General features: G+C 41.5%; 1 protein-coding gene across 5 annotated transcripts in view; it reads left to right on the top strand.

Annotated features, from left to right (window-relative positions):
* The window catches only part of SEMA6A (semaphorin 6A), a 65,641-nt gene that overhangs the window by 21,033 nt on the left and 31,011 nt on the right, over positions 1 to 13,597 (top strand). For 3 of the 5 annotated variants that reach the window (XM_086480549.1, XM_086480546.1, XM_086480545.1), the window contains exons 9-17: positions 187 to 404; positions 3,266 to 3,397; positions 6,207 to 6,362; positions 7,789 to 7,965; positions 8,667 to 8,807; positions 8,903 to 8,983; positions 10,934 to 10,992; positions 12,807 to 12,827; positions 12,959 to 13,009. In XM_086480549.1, coding sequence (XP_086336675.1) covers positions 187 to 404; positions 3,266 to 3,397; positions 6,207 to 6,362; positions 7,789 to 7,965; positions 8,667 to 8,807; positions 8,903 to 8,983; positions 10,934 to 10,992; positions 12,807 to 12,827; positions 12,959 to 13,009 — 1,036 coding nt within the window. The remainder of the gene's footprint in view (positions 1 to 186; positions 405 to 3,265; positions 3,398 to 6,206; positions 6,363 to 7,788; positions 7,966 to 8,666; positions 8,808 to 8,902; positions 8,984 to 10,933; positions 10,993 to 12,806; positions 12,828 to 12,958; positions 13,010 to 13,597) is intronic. The other 2 variants (XM_086480550.1, XM_086480548.1) reach the window with 1 other exon arrangement.

Raw genomic sequence — 13,597 nt, 5'->3', positions numbered from 1 at the left:
GCCTTATCTTTTGCGGCACACTGAATTTTTCTCTGTTTCTTATTTGTCACAGATTATGGAAACATGGGATTAAATTAAGCACCTTGCTATGCTATTCCAAGTGTTTTAAAAGCAGAATTCCAACAAAGTCTTTTAGTTCAAACAAATATTTCATTTTCTTCATTATTTTTGCTCTACTCCTTCCAGGTAGTTTTCCCAAGGGTGGCTCAGGTTTGCAAAAATGACATGGGAGGATCTCAGAGAGTACTGGAAAAACAGTGGACTTCCTTTCTCAAGGCTCGTTTGAACTGCTCAGTTCCTGGCGATTCACACTTCTACTTTAACATACTGCAGGCAGTTACAGATGTTATCCATTTCAATGGCCGGGATGTTGTTTTAGCAACCTTCTCCACTCCATATAATAGGTAATAGGCGCAATAACCTTTTAGCTTCTGTTTCCTTTATGTTTTGCTTTTCACTGCAGTTTCTTTCTACTTTATGAAGGTACAAGAAGTGATTGCTCATACAATGTAATTATTATGTACTGTGTGCTTACCAATAGTTTGTGTTTCATTTTAAGATATGCTGCTACTGCTTACTGCATTTTATATCTGACAACTTAGAGTAGCGTTCAGCTATTTACTATCTGGACATGTTCCTTGAACATACTTTTTCTTTCCATGGGAATAATTGAGACCAGCCACCAAGAAGTTTTGCAGTGTGTAACTTGCAAAGTGTTATTCCAAAAAGAAAATATGATTTATTTTTTTTTCTCACAGGGAAAGGACTAGGTCTTTCCTGTTTACATTTAAACTCCCAAGAACCACATTAGTACTCCTTCCCTTATTTCATGCATCCCTGCTGACTTTTGCATTTTCAACGGGGAGAGCCAAGCCCCTAAATTGTCCTGCTGGCTGGGGAGGAGGGTCCCTAGAACACCTGTATTTCATTGTTCACGTGGTTTTCCAAAAGCATTGGTTTATCTGCAAAGAATTTGTTACCATCATATGTTATAACAGTTTCTCCAGAAGTTATTAGAAGAGTAACTGTATCTACTTATTGAGGTCTCCCATAGAAGCTAAAAAAATAGTATCATTCTGATTAAAAAGTATATTGATGTTTCAGAGTAATGTTTGAGCTGAAAGGGGAACTGTATTGCTGAAATTCATCTGGTTTTGCTGTACACTCGCCACCTCTTGTCAAAGCCTGACCTCAGTGAGGTCATGCATAGAACTGACTTCAAATGAGAGTAAGCCCAAGCCTGTAATCTATGATCACTGCTTTTTTACATCAAAATGATAGGAACTGCAATGAAATACTTATATCACCAATAGGGAATATAGGCTTAAATTAAGATGATCTTTTTTTATGCAAAGCAGCTTAATAAAAACAAGTGAACAAACAGAGATTCGGCATCAGAAAATAGGTTGTATCTTGACATTATCTCAAAATTGACATAGTTCTCCTGCTCTGCAAGTATTTCATGTGATGTGTCATGAATAATACTTGTCCTTAAACCCTGCATTTTAAGATCTATGTACTTGGTGTTGAAATTAAGGTACTATTTTATAGACCCCAGTATTTGCCAGACGTTAAAGCTGACAGGAAGGCTTGTAGGCTTGGAGACACCTTATTAACAGACCTAGCTCTGACATGGATGTATCTTTCTCATTCCTCCTCCACTGAGGAAAAGCTTCAACAAGTATCTTTGATCTCTGGATCAAAGCTTCCCCCTGGAGTGAGCTGGAAAAGATTCACCAGTCTAACCTGCGGTCACCCAGGGTAGGAGCTGGTGATGAGTCGTAGTCCAATGGTTAGGAGGTGGCTCAGCTATGACCCACAGTACTCTGTCTTTATGGGTTTATCACACTGTGGACCTGCAAATTGCCATCCTCAAGAGTAAAAGCTGTTGCAGTTTTCTCACTGCAGCGGTCCTCCATCACTGTGTAGTTATGTGTTGAGCACAGTTCTCAGTGCTTTTAGTTTGGTATAACATGCCTCAAGGTTGTTTTTTCTTTAGGGCTTAATTCAGCAAAGTGCAAAATCTTCTATCTGGAGTGGGTCTTGAGGTGTCTTTTAGGGTGAGGTCCTGTGTGTGGCCAAATATACCCTTGACCAACTCTTACATTGACATACATGTAGCTGCTTCCATTTAAAATGCTTGCTGTGTAGTATCACGTTAACATAGAGCTTTGAAGTTTCCCTTCCATATAAAAACATAGTCTCTGGAGATCAAAGTAAGACTGTCTCCCTGCTAGTTGTTTACTTCAGTAATAAGCATTTTGAAACCTCTTAATAGTCAGTTATTTTTCTATCCGTTTGTGTAGCTTTATGAGTTTAGTTTTATTTTTTGTAACAGTATTATAATTCCTACTTTTTTTTTTTTTAGTTTATAATAACCTACTAGCTAAAAGCAGAATTGAAAGCCTTAGCTGAGTTCATGCTATTTACCTGATAAAATCAAGCAATGAAAGTCAGACACAAATACAGTAGTTCATCTGTGAAAAAAATGAAAGGTGGATAAATGAATAATTCATGCTTCCAAGTGACTGACCATGGGAAGCCCCTAAGCCTTTCAGAAAGTATGTAGGCAAGGACATAATTACATTTAGACAATGCTATCGTGCAGTTGCATGTAAATAATCAAAAAGCTGAAATTTACAACTTTATGATCTAAAACTAAAATTGAATTTGCTTCTATAAGCTCGTTACACCTCATTGAGTTAAGCAAATTCCTGAGTATAGTTAACTCTTTTCCATTGGGAAAACTTGGTGGAGATCAGGCTGTGGGAGGATGGAGTAATAACATGTAAATGCCAGGTCAGTGGCACATTACAGCATGCTCCCGGTTTGATCAGCACCAACTTCTGAACTGTCTGCAGTGTATTTTTGAGGCATGACAGGGACTGTGAGAATTACTACCGAGAGATGTTGTGACTTACAAGAACTTAAATTTCCAAATAATGAGCTCTGAATGAGACTGGCTATTACTCCTCATTGCCAGTGGTACCCAGACTTTCCCAGATTCTTCCCCTTCTGCAAGATTATTGCAATTATTTCTTTCTATAGAGGCTTTGAAACAAGTTGTGCTGGCAGGAGCTGTCTGTTGATTGGTATATTTCAGGCTTTTCCGTGGGGCTGGCTTTTCTTGTCAATACTCAGAGGTTACAGAGTTCAGGATTGAGTAGCCTGTGACAGGAAGACTTCTATACAGCATGTTTTTCACTCAAGATTTTATGCATAACTGCAGAATGAGTAACAATTTCTGGGAAATGTCACTTTGCAGCATCCCTGGCTCTGCGGTCTGTGCCTATGACATGCTTGACATCGCCAATGTATTTACTGGGAGATTCAAAGAACAGAAGTCTCCAGACTCCACATGGACACCAGTTCCTGATGAACGAGTGCCCAAGCCCAGGTATGTTTCATGTGTAGTGATATCGTTCCTGCATGCATAACAGAGGTTTTTGATAATTTGAACAGCCATGTAAGGTGCAGACACAACTGAAGATACATTTTGTAACAGTAACAGAAGTTGAGTTGCATTTGGATCTAAGGTATGCAAGTGAGAATTTTTCCTCTTAAACAAGATTTCTGTAACATAATTCAGGCCAGCATCAGATCCACTTGGTCAGAATAATCTATCACTTAAGGGTGATGTGAGTTACACACCTGTTGCAGATTGGTTCAGTAATGGATATATCTTATTACAAAGCCTGCACCAGTTCTGCAGTTTGCTGTTCCATGGTTCACACGCAATTTATGTGCCACAAGGGAAACATCATGGAAAGAAAAAAACAGTATTCCATCAAAATGGAGGTTTAGTTTACCTCATTCTTCCTATGAGTTGTTTCCCCCACTTCTACTTCCCTCCTGTTTGCATCTGGCCTTCTCTATTACAATTTCTTTTTATTTCCTGTTGCTGTTGACAGCCACTTCTTACCTCCTTTACACCAGTGGCATTTTGCTCTGAGGATATGATATGAATGTAGATTAAGCAAAATCATTTGTCTCAGTCAAGCTTTACCACTTCAATGTATGTTTTACATTGCTTGTGATATCTTATATAACTTAAAAAGAAAAAGACATCGGAAGTGCTGTGGTGGCAACTGAGCTTCTGCCTAGATCCAAATTTGGCCCATCGTGTTTTAGAGTTGCCGAGTATAGTGTTCCTGTGCTGTCTTTATTCTGAAGTTGTCACTCAAAAGAAGAGCCTGGAGGTGACTGGAAAATCTGGTAAATTCTGTGTCTGTTTTTGGTCTGAAAATTAGTAAGGCACCTGCTAGCACTGTTGCTGGATTTTCTTCTCTTTGCAGTGTTTCAACAGCTCGTTGACATGATGGGCTGCCTTGGTAGTACAAGGCTGCACACAGGCTCCAAGGTCATTTGTCTGGAACTTACCCAGAGAGTATTAGCAGGGAAGGGAGAAAGGAGAAAGAGAAAGCTTCTCTTTCAGTGGGAAGGAAGAAGAGAAAGTTGCATTATGAATTTGTGTGATGAGCCAATTGCAGGCTCACAGTTATGATGAAAACAGGATAATACTGCTCCTTCTAAGCCAGCAGGAGATGACATGAACTGAATTGGTGAACACTGTTTCATGTAACATTTGGCCATCAATCTGCTTAATAGAAATAATCATTAGTTCTAACTCACATTGAAATGCGTGAAAGGCACAAGACACCTTTGGAATAAGGTAATTTTTATTTGGATATCTTGGTATGGTGCAGGAACACTAGTGCTCCTATTGATCATAACATTTTCAAAAACATACCAGAGCCTTTCAGGGGCCTTGCTTTGGTTTTTGGCCAAGGTGCACAGCAGGGTTTGGTTGGTTTTATGTTCACTCGTTTAAACCGGTTTTGAGATTAAAACAGGATTAATCCAATCATGTGATTAGGATTAAGGAGGAAATAGGCCTCCAGATTAGATATACAGAAACCCTAGGCACCACAGTGCCAGAAGGCCTAGGCTGCTCCCTAGAGCTCTCTGGGAAGGTCACTTCATGATTTGGTGCCCTTGCAAGGACCTAGGAGACCAGTGATGCCCTTGGCTTTCCTCTCCCTGTATTGTTAATTCTATATGCAATTACAAGACAACGAAAATATTTTGGATATGAAGAGGCAGAACACACAGTCTCTGCGTGTGGTGTTCTTTGTGCAGCTGTGTGGAACCAGACCTACTGACCCAGCTAGTCCCCTCCAGCCCTTTGCTGCCTTCCTACATAACATTTAGTTGCCTAAGGTCTTAATATTTATCTAAATCTCTGTGTGTGTGTGACAGATATCTAAACCTTATCTCTGTGTGTGTGTGTGACAGATATGATAGGAGCAGTGCTTTATTTTGTTCAAGTTGGCATTACTCCATTGATGTCAGTAGCTCTACCCACATCAGAGCAGATGAAAACTGGACATTGCAGCATGTTTATGAGTGGGTTGTCCATTGTTCATCTTCCCATCTCACAATGCCTCAAAGGCTTGAAGAATCATAATGCTCTAGGAAATGGGATCAAATGGATCTTTTGTTGGAGAAAATAACCCACAAAATATTAATAACAGACGAAGTATTTTGCTGCTTCCTGTGTAGAGATGACCTCTCCAGGCAAGAAGGTTAAGTTACCTCTGAGGAGCAGGGTAGATTTTAGGAGTAGGGTGAGGAAATTTGTATTTAAGTTGTCGAAGAATGCTTAGATACCATTTCAGGGGAAGTCCTCAGCATGCTGCTATACTTAAATCGTCTCATACAAATTGAAAGAAGGGTAAAACCAATGTTTATATGGATGCTTGCTGGGTCGTCTTCTCCAATAGCCTACTTTCTACCAGACAGGATGGAAAGCAGCATTCTTTCACACATGCTGAAAAAATCAACTTTCTTCTGTGTGTTAGGGACTGCTTTTAGTCCAGGAGAAAGCACCTATGCCAGTGGGCAGCATCAAACCAAGTGAACACATGCAGTGATTAGATTCCATGTGAGTGGATGAACTACAAACTGTGTGTGTCACACTCCTGCTGAAGAAATGTCTTTGTGCTTTTAGGTGACATGTTAAGTACTTCTAAGTGGAGGATAGAGCAGGATTTTAGGCTTCCCCTGAGGGGTGGAACAAGTCCACCAGACTTCTCAATCCTCCATTTACAATCCTTGTAATGCTTTCACTGAGGGCCTCATTAGAAAAGGAGATTTGCACTAGGCATCAAATAAGTGTTCTGGCTTTACTCTCTTGTTTTATTTAGGCCTGGTTGCTGTGCTGGCTCTACATCATTAGAAAAATATGTAACCTCTAACGAGTTCCCAGATGATACTCTGAACTTTATCAAAACACATCCATTGATGGATGAGGCTGTACCTTCCATTGTCAATCGACCCTGGTTCCTGAGAACAATGGTCAGGTATGTACCTCCAAGTGGACTCCTGTCCTCATCATAGCTGTCAAGTTGTGCTGGTAGTCTTGCTCAGAATACTCTCAAACTCTGTAAATGTCCTTAGTGGGCTGGGCATGAATCCAGCTAGGAATGATGGCAGCACTGAGCAGATGCTGCAGAACTCCCTGAGCAGCTTTCAAGATAGGAAGAAACCTCAATTCTTTCCAATCACGCTGTGCTGAAACCGGAGCTTGGAGGAAATGCTGTGCGGGGAAGGTTGACCCGCCTGTTGGCTTATAGGTCAATGTTTGAGACAGCTTTGTAGAAAACTTTGGGCAAGGATCAGCAGACAGCCCAGGGATATGTACACAGGATACAAACATGTCCGCCAGGATATGTTCACAGGATATGAAGATGTCTGTCGGGATATGTACTGGTGTGTTTTAATGTTTACAGAAGTGTACAGGCAGAAATAATCACGTAATCTGTATCCTTTCTATGGCAACAAGAGAAAAATAATAATGAAGAAATTTGAACAAAGACTCCTAAATGAACAAGCCTCAAAATACACCATCCCCTTCCTATCAAAATACATTCCCACTCTCTGCTGTGGTCACTATACTACTTATCTACTCTCCAGCTGTGAACAGAATAACATGACTAACTTGCCATGTTTTCCTCTCTTCCTCTGTACAAGGGTAGAGTTTTGTGCTGGGCAGTGTTAAACTCTGGAAGGGTCTGACTTAGTTTTAGTAATGTATCTTCTGTCAGGTTTTTATGTCAGGTTCTGTACCCCAAACCAAAGACAAGAGCAGCAAGCTATGCAGAGCACTTTCCTTTGATCGCCAGTATCAGGTAGCTGGTACCAAATAACCAGTACTCATTTTCAGTAAATTTTGTCATCCCAAAATTCAATGTGATCTCAGCACTGAACTCACTTAGTGGTGGTTGTGTGATTATTTCTAGTGAGTAGTGTCCCACTGTTGCACTGGCACAGCTTTTCCTGCTTGCTAAAAAATTGAATGTAGATCTCTTACCATTATTGCTGCTTTTAATGTGACATAGCTTGAAATTAAAAAAAAAAAACCAACAATTGACTGTCCTGATTTTCTTTCCCTGGCTGAAGAAGTCACCAGGCTAGTACTTGTTTTTGGTTGGAAGGGTAATTCCTAAATGGCCTCAGACTCTTAGCACCCCTTCAGCTTTCTGCAAACAGTCCTGCTAGCTATTGGAGTTATGGACGTGAAGACAAACATACGAAAATTCCCCGCCATTTGGGGAGCCAAACTGGTGTAGTCTGTGTTGACTTACAGGGTTATTCAGCTAAGAAAAGTGCTTAAATATGTTATATGGTTGCTAGAAGACTACCACACAGTTATCTGAGGTGGAAAAAATGATAAAATAAATGGCAATCTAATCCAAATTGATGCAGAATGCTGTGTTGTTATTTTAGATACCGCCTGACCAAAATTGCCGTGGACTCTGCTGCTGGGCCATATCAGAACTACACCGTGGTTTTCTTGGGATCAGAGAAGGGAATCATCCTGAAGTTCTTGGCACGGACAGGAAACAGTGGTTTCCTAAATGACAGCCTTTTCCTGGAGGAGATGAACATTTACAATCCTGAAAAGTGTGTATCTGATTCTCATGTGCTCATGTATGGGTGACTTTGAACTTCCACTTTGCCAGAGAGTAGGTTGTCCCACGAAAAGGGAAGTGGTTAGAGAAGCCAGGGGTTTTTTAAATTGTTTGCGGAGGGGATGTCTGCTTATCAGTCTCTACATTGCAGTAAGGTATTTTTTATTCAGTGTGTGAAGAAAATAGACTGTCCTATGCAGCTGTTGATGGATAATTAAAAGTGAAATTCTGCAAAGGAAGATTAATTTTCTAATCCTATAAAAAACCCCTGATTCCTCTCCAACAGCAAGCTGCTCTCCAAGGGAAATTTCCCACATTTCAGCCTTCCTCAAATATGCGTAAGAGGGTTTTGAAGTGGGCCGTAATCATGCAGAAATTTCAGCTACTTTGAGTGCTGGAGAAGAATAAACACAAAAAATGAAGGGCCCTCGGAAAGCTTGTCTGGTGTGCTGCCACTTCTTATTTCCCTGTCCCATGCGTTTTTAATACTCACATGTCTGTCAGTGCTTTTAGTGGCTGTTGTGTGCTCTTTTTCCTTGTCTTGTTCAATTCTGCCTTTCTCAGGGTTTTTTTGTTCCCAAAACTTTGTGGGAGTTTTGGTTTTTTCTTTCAGGTTGAGGAATCATTCGAGTTTTCATCTGATTTCCCTGCAGAACTCATTTATAACCTTATCTCACCTTTTTTCAAAATCAGGTGTAGCTACGATGGCGTGGAGGACAAGCGAATTGTGGGCATGCAGCTTGACAAGCCCAGCAGTACCCTGTATGTCGCCTTCTCCACCTGTGTCATCAAGGTTCCCCTGGGACGTTGCGAGCGTCACGGCAAATGCAAAAAGTATGTGTTTTCTGGTGGCTGTCAGAAGCCTGCGCACCAGGCATGGGGAAAGCAGGAGCACTCATGAATGCTGCCTTGTGCTTTTCTTTCTCAAGGGCCTGCATAGCGTCCAGAGACCCTTACTGCGGATGGGTGAAGGAGAGCGGGGTGTGCACACAGCTGGTCCTTGGCTCCAAGTGAGTAAGGGCTCTGGCTGGGACAGGCCCTGAAGCTCTGGCAGTGGCGCCGGGCAGTCTTGGGCAGAGCTACTTGAAACATGGGGCTCTTAGGGAAGGAAAAGTGTGGGAAGTGTTTGTTCCTACCTTATTTGCATTCACTTCTGAAATGTCTCACAAATTTTTTTGATGTGAACTCTCAGCTGATTGGAGGAAGAAGAAAATGAAAGAGCTGTACTAAGGTCTGCACGTTACTGAGAGGAGGGAACTGGATTGGTATGTCTGGACCAGCCCACACTGGAGCCATCACAGCTGATTAAAGAGGCAATAGAATCCAAATTAAATTACTGCAGCAATTTGTCCACTGAAAACAAAACCAGTCCTTCTAATTTACTGTGCATTACTAAGAGGAATCACAGAGCACAGTAAGAGCTTAGAGCTTAAAGCAGATTCAGAGAAGTGCTGGATCTCCCCTTCCTTAACAGTATAATTTAATTATTTTATAATAATGAAAGTCTGTGAATGTTTGTTTAAATGTGGTTGCTAAAGCCTACTTGCAGGGAGCAGACCCACCTCAGAGCTCTCATTTCTTGGCCATATCTGAGACAGCTCATGCTTGCTCACTCTGAGGCACAGCTATACCTCCTCAAGGTGGTGGTGGAACTGTAGTGCGAGCATCACACAACCTCAGCAGCTCCACAGCTGGCCCCACTTAACCCTGCTTCTACAGGTCTTCAGTGTATAGTGGTTGAGTTACTATCCCCGTGCTTGTGTCTTGTTCTTCATTTGCTGTTTCAATTCGAATTGCTTTGTCCACTGGGGATGCTATAGCTATATCTGTCTGTATATGCTTTACTATGAGAGTGTAGAATGTTCCTGACTGGGCATTTGGTAGACTAATGTTAAAACATACCTGTGTCCGTATCAGGTCTTCTCAGCATCCCCAAAGTGCTTGAGTCTTTTTGCACTTTGTAGGGGGCTTCTGTACCTTACTCTTAAAAGCAAATCCTGTGTTTATCAATAGATATATCAAGAGGCAGCGCAGCTTGCAGTGGTGCAGTCCAGAGGTGAGCGAGGCAGATTGCTCTCTGTCTCTTGCATAGCAACTGGGAGAGGGATCCAGATGAGCTGTGAGGATGTCTGGTGAACTTCTAAACTAGCCAACAGGAGGCCAAGATGTTAGGTGCCCTCCTGGGGTCAGTGAAGGTTAAGCAGGAATTTTAAGGGAGTTGGGAATGAGAGGCCTGCAAGGGTAATTATGCCTCAAGGGCAGGATCCTAGCTAATGTAGACAAGGGCTTGTGTTGGAGGTTTTCCAGGGCTCTTCTCATTCACCTTTGACCGTACACAAAGTTGGAAGAGCAGGTTCACTAGTTATCCAAAATCAGAGGCAGAGGTTAGGGGCGTAAACTGGACATGTCAGCTAGAAAAGCCTGTGAGTGTTTTTCAGTAGAGCTCCTTGAGTTCAGTGGAATGCCTTTTGTGGACTGGACCTTACACCTTGCAGCCTTGTCCAGCATAGTACCTAAATGATTGCTGAAATGCAGGTTGTCTCCCCCCAGCACAGTACCAACCCAATGGACTAGCTTCCTTCTCACGTCAAAGTATCAGTGCACACTGTCTGCTGTATGGACGAGTTAAGGTGGGATCATAATTGCTTGTGATAATATCATATATTATAGAGTTAACAGTTTAAAAAATGCTAATCTGTTTGCTTCCCTTGACGAGGCATGCAGTGGATTTAAAAAAAAAAAGTAATAATAAAAAGACAAAGCATCATCAGAAGCCAAGAAATCATTAAGCAATGACGAATAACTCAAATGTCTATGTTGCAATTTTTCAGCCTTTGTGTGGAAGTTCCAAAGAAATGGCCAGTTTCACGGTGGGGCTTTATTTCAGTTACACATGTGATAATTTCTTTCTGGTGCTCACTGTTGTTATTCATATTGTTTTGTTTCTTTCTATTATTTAGACTGGCATGTGAACAGGACATAGAACATGGCAATACAGATGGCCTGGGTGACTGCCAAAGTAAGCAAAGCTTTTGCCGTTTATTTACCATGTGTCACAGCATCCTTCTGAATGCTTCAAATTACCTGTCAGGTGTTCTTTTGTAGCAATGTAAGCCACAACAGGGACAGCAAGAGCAGCTAACAATGCAGGTTCGGAAGAGGACCAGTTGTTTAAAAGTATTTAAAGAGAATAACCCAGTTGGTGTGATATATTCAAACACCAGACTTCAAAGCAGTTACATAGTGAGAAAACCTCAGTTCTAGAGGATATTGATTACAGCAATGACATAATGATTTGCGTATTCATTGTCTTTATTAGCCATGGTGGCTGAGTTGTTTTGTAGATGTACAGAAGTGGCTTGGTTTCTTGGCGTAGACTGTAACTTGGACTCCATTCTCATGCAGGACAGGGAGACAGTGAAATGTATTTTCAGCTTTGGATCTGGGTCAAGAAGTGGGAGCTACTTAGTTTGTGAATCTTACTGGATTTTACACACAGGCTGGACAACTTAGTGGTATTAAGGGTCAGGCACTACTGACCCTGCCTAAGAAATTTTAATGGTAAATCTTAGGTACTGACAGCATGAGTTAGAAGCTTGAACGCAGTCTTTATAAACATTTACGTTTTGCACTGAGGTGCTTAAAAGTGCACAGCTTGCACTGCATCCAAAGAAACCTTGCAGGCTGATTTCTGAGCCTTCAGGAATTCCAGCATCTGTGTTCAGGACAGCTCTCGTTCCAAATGTTCTTGCCAAGGTTGGTTTAATTCTGAGCTCCAAATATTATTTATAAACCTTATGACATCAAGAATCGCATTCTTTTCCGTGCAATTTGCACTGATGCCTGTAGATGCAATAAAACTGCTGAAGCTGAGGAAGTAATGTACAGTGAGAGAGTCATTACGTTTGGAATACAGAGAAAATAATGGAGGGCTAGAGTATGCTGTGGGATACAGTGCAGGCCAGCTGCTCTGGGGAGAGCCGGAACATTCTCCTGCCTTGTGCAACCTTGTTTAATTGTCATTTATTGCTGTGATCACTGTGCTTGAGGGACTACAAGGATTTCAGTCTCAGCATGCCACCCATCTCAGCTATACCTCCCTCTGTCTCTGCCCTAAGATAGGGTTGCATAGGCTATCTCTAAGTTTTTTGAAGGAGGTGCACACGTAGTCCCTCCTGTGCTCCCTGTAAAAGGGGTTAGCACCAAAATCAGGTCAATTCCCAGCTGGTGCAACTTTGCCCTTTTCAGCCAGTTCTGCTTTCCTTGGGCAAATGGGTTAGACAGGAGTGGAGTGTTCCTGGTACCAGTTAAATATAAAGGAAGGGTACGAAATTATTCAGAAACAGCACATTGTACTCATGGAGAGAGATCTGCTCCTGTGCAGAGAGCAACAAAGCCCTTACCCTGCTTAAATCTCTCTTTAGCCTTGAATGACGCATTGAACCTTGAACACTGCACAGGGGTGGATTTCACTCCCTGCTAACCCAGCTGATCTTATTACTTCGTGTGGTCTTGGGTCATGTGAGTTCTGACCTCATGGACTCGTGTTGCTGGCTGCATCACTTGCAGAGCCTTGTGTTAAATAAGAAAGTCATGGCAGGGAGGACACTGGCCTTTCCACTTGGTATCCCTTCCACAGGGGTGATCGTGAACTCTTTCAGAGACAGACATTGTTTTCAGGTATGTCTGAATATTAGTTCTGCTTGAATCCTTAGGGTACTAATCACATACATATAAATATCAGCTGAAGCATAAAAGGTTGCTAGCAGCAAACTATTAAAAAGAAAAAACGAGAGATAAATAATGATTTTTCCCCTGTTATTTGTCTTTCAGATTCCTTCGTAGCCCTGAATGGTAAGGAAGTTCTTAGTTTCATTATTTACTGACAGCAAATCCATTTTGGAGGAATCACTTTTACTAAACTTTTAAGTCTTTTCATACTTTTGTTTTATTTAATGTTTCTTCCCAATTTATTTTGTTCATAGACATTTCAACTGCTTCACCTGATCATGAAATGTCTTACGACACAGTGTATGGTCAGTTTATGGGTGTTTTTAAAAATTCTCCCCAGATCCTTGTGTTAGCTAGTAGTTCCTGTACTAAACTAGCCGTTACCCTTTTTTACTTGTTTTGTCTTGGTTTTGAGGGCCTGATTCACTAATCACAATTAGGATTAAGTCATACCTCTTGATTTTCAGTCCTTCTTTTCTAGTACTCCCTCAAAACTGTCTCCATCGAATTGAAATCAGATGTGGCCTATTTTAATGGCATGCCAGCAGACATGATTAAGAGCATGCTTCATCTGAACACTGAGACAAAGGAACACTTGGGTACAGTGATGCACCTTATCTGTTTGCCAGGAGAAACAAGATAGCAGCTCACATCCCACTCATGAGTCATCCACACTGGTGTCATGACTGCTACAGCAGCCAGTCAGAATCACAGAATCATGAAAGGGAAAGGAGCAGAACTATCTCTGGGTTACAGAAAGATCTCTCATAAGGAAAATCAACCTGTTAGCCATGTGAGTTGAGACTGGGTTATGCCTTGATTCCTGAAGGTTCCTGTCACTTCTAGGCTGAGTCATTTATGTTGTCCATGCTTGCAGTATATTAATGCCTGAA

Source organism: Leptosomus discolor, chromosome Z (assembly GCF_034619465.1).
Source record: "Leptosomus discolor isolate bLepDis1 chromosome Z, bLepDis1.hap2, whole genome shotgun sequence".
Classification (NCBI taxonomy): Eukaryota; Metazoa; Chordata; class Aves; order Leptosomiformes; family Leptosomidae; genus Leptosomus; species Leptosomus discolor.
The sequence above is the reverse complement of the archived record's forward strand: the minus strand, read 5'-3'. Positions and strand labels throughout refer to the sequence as shown.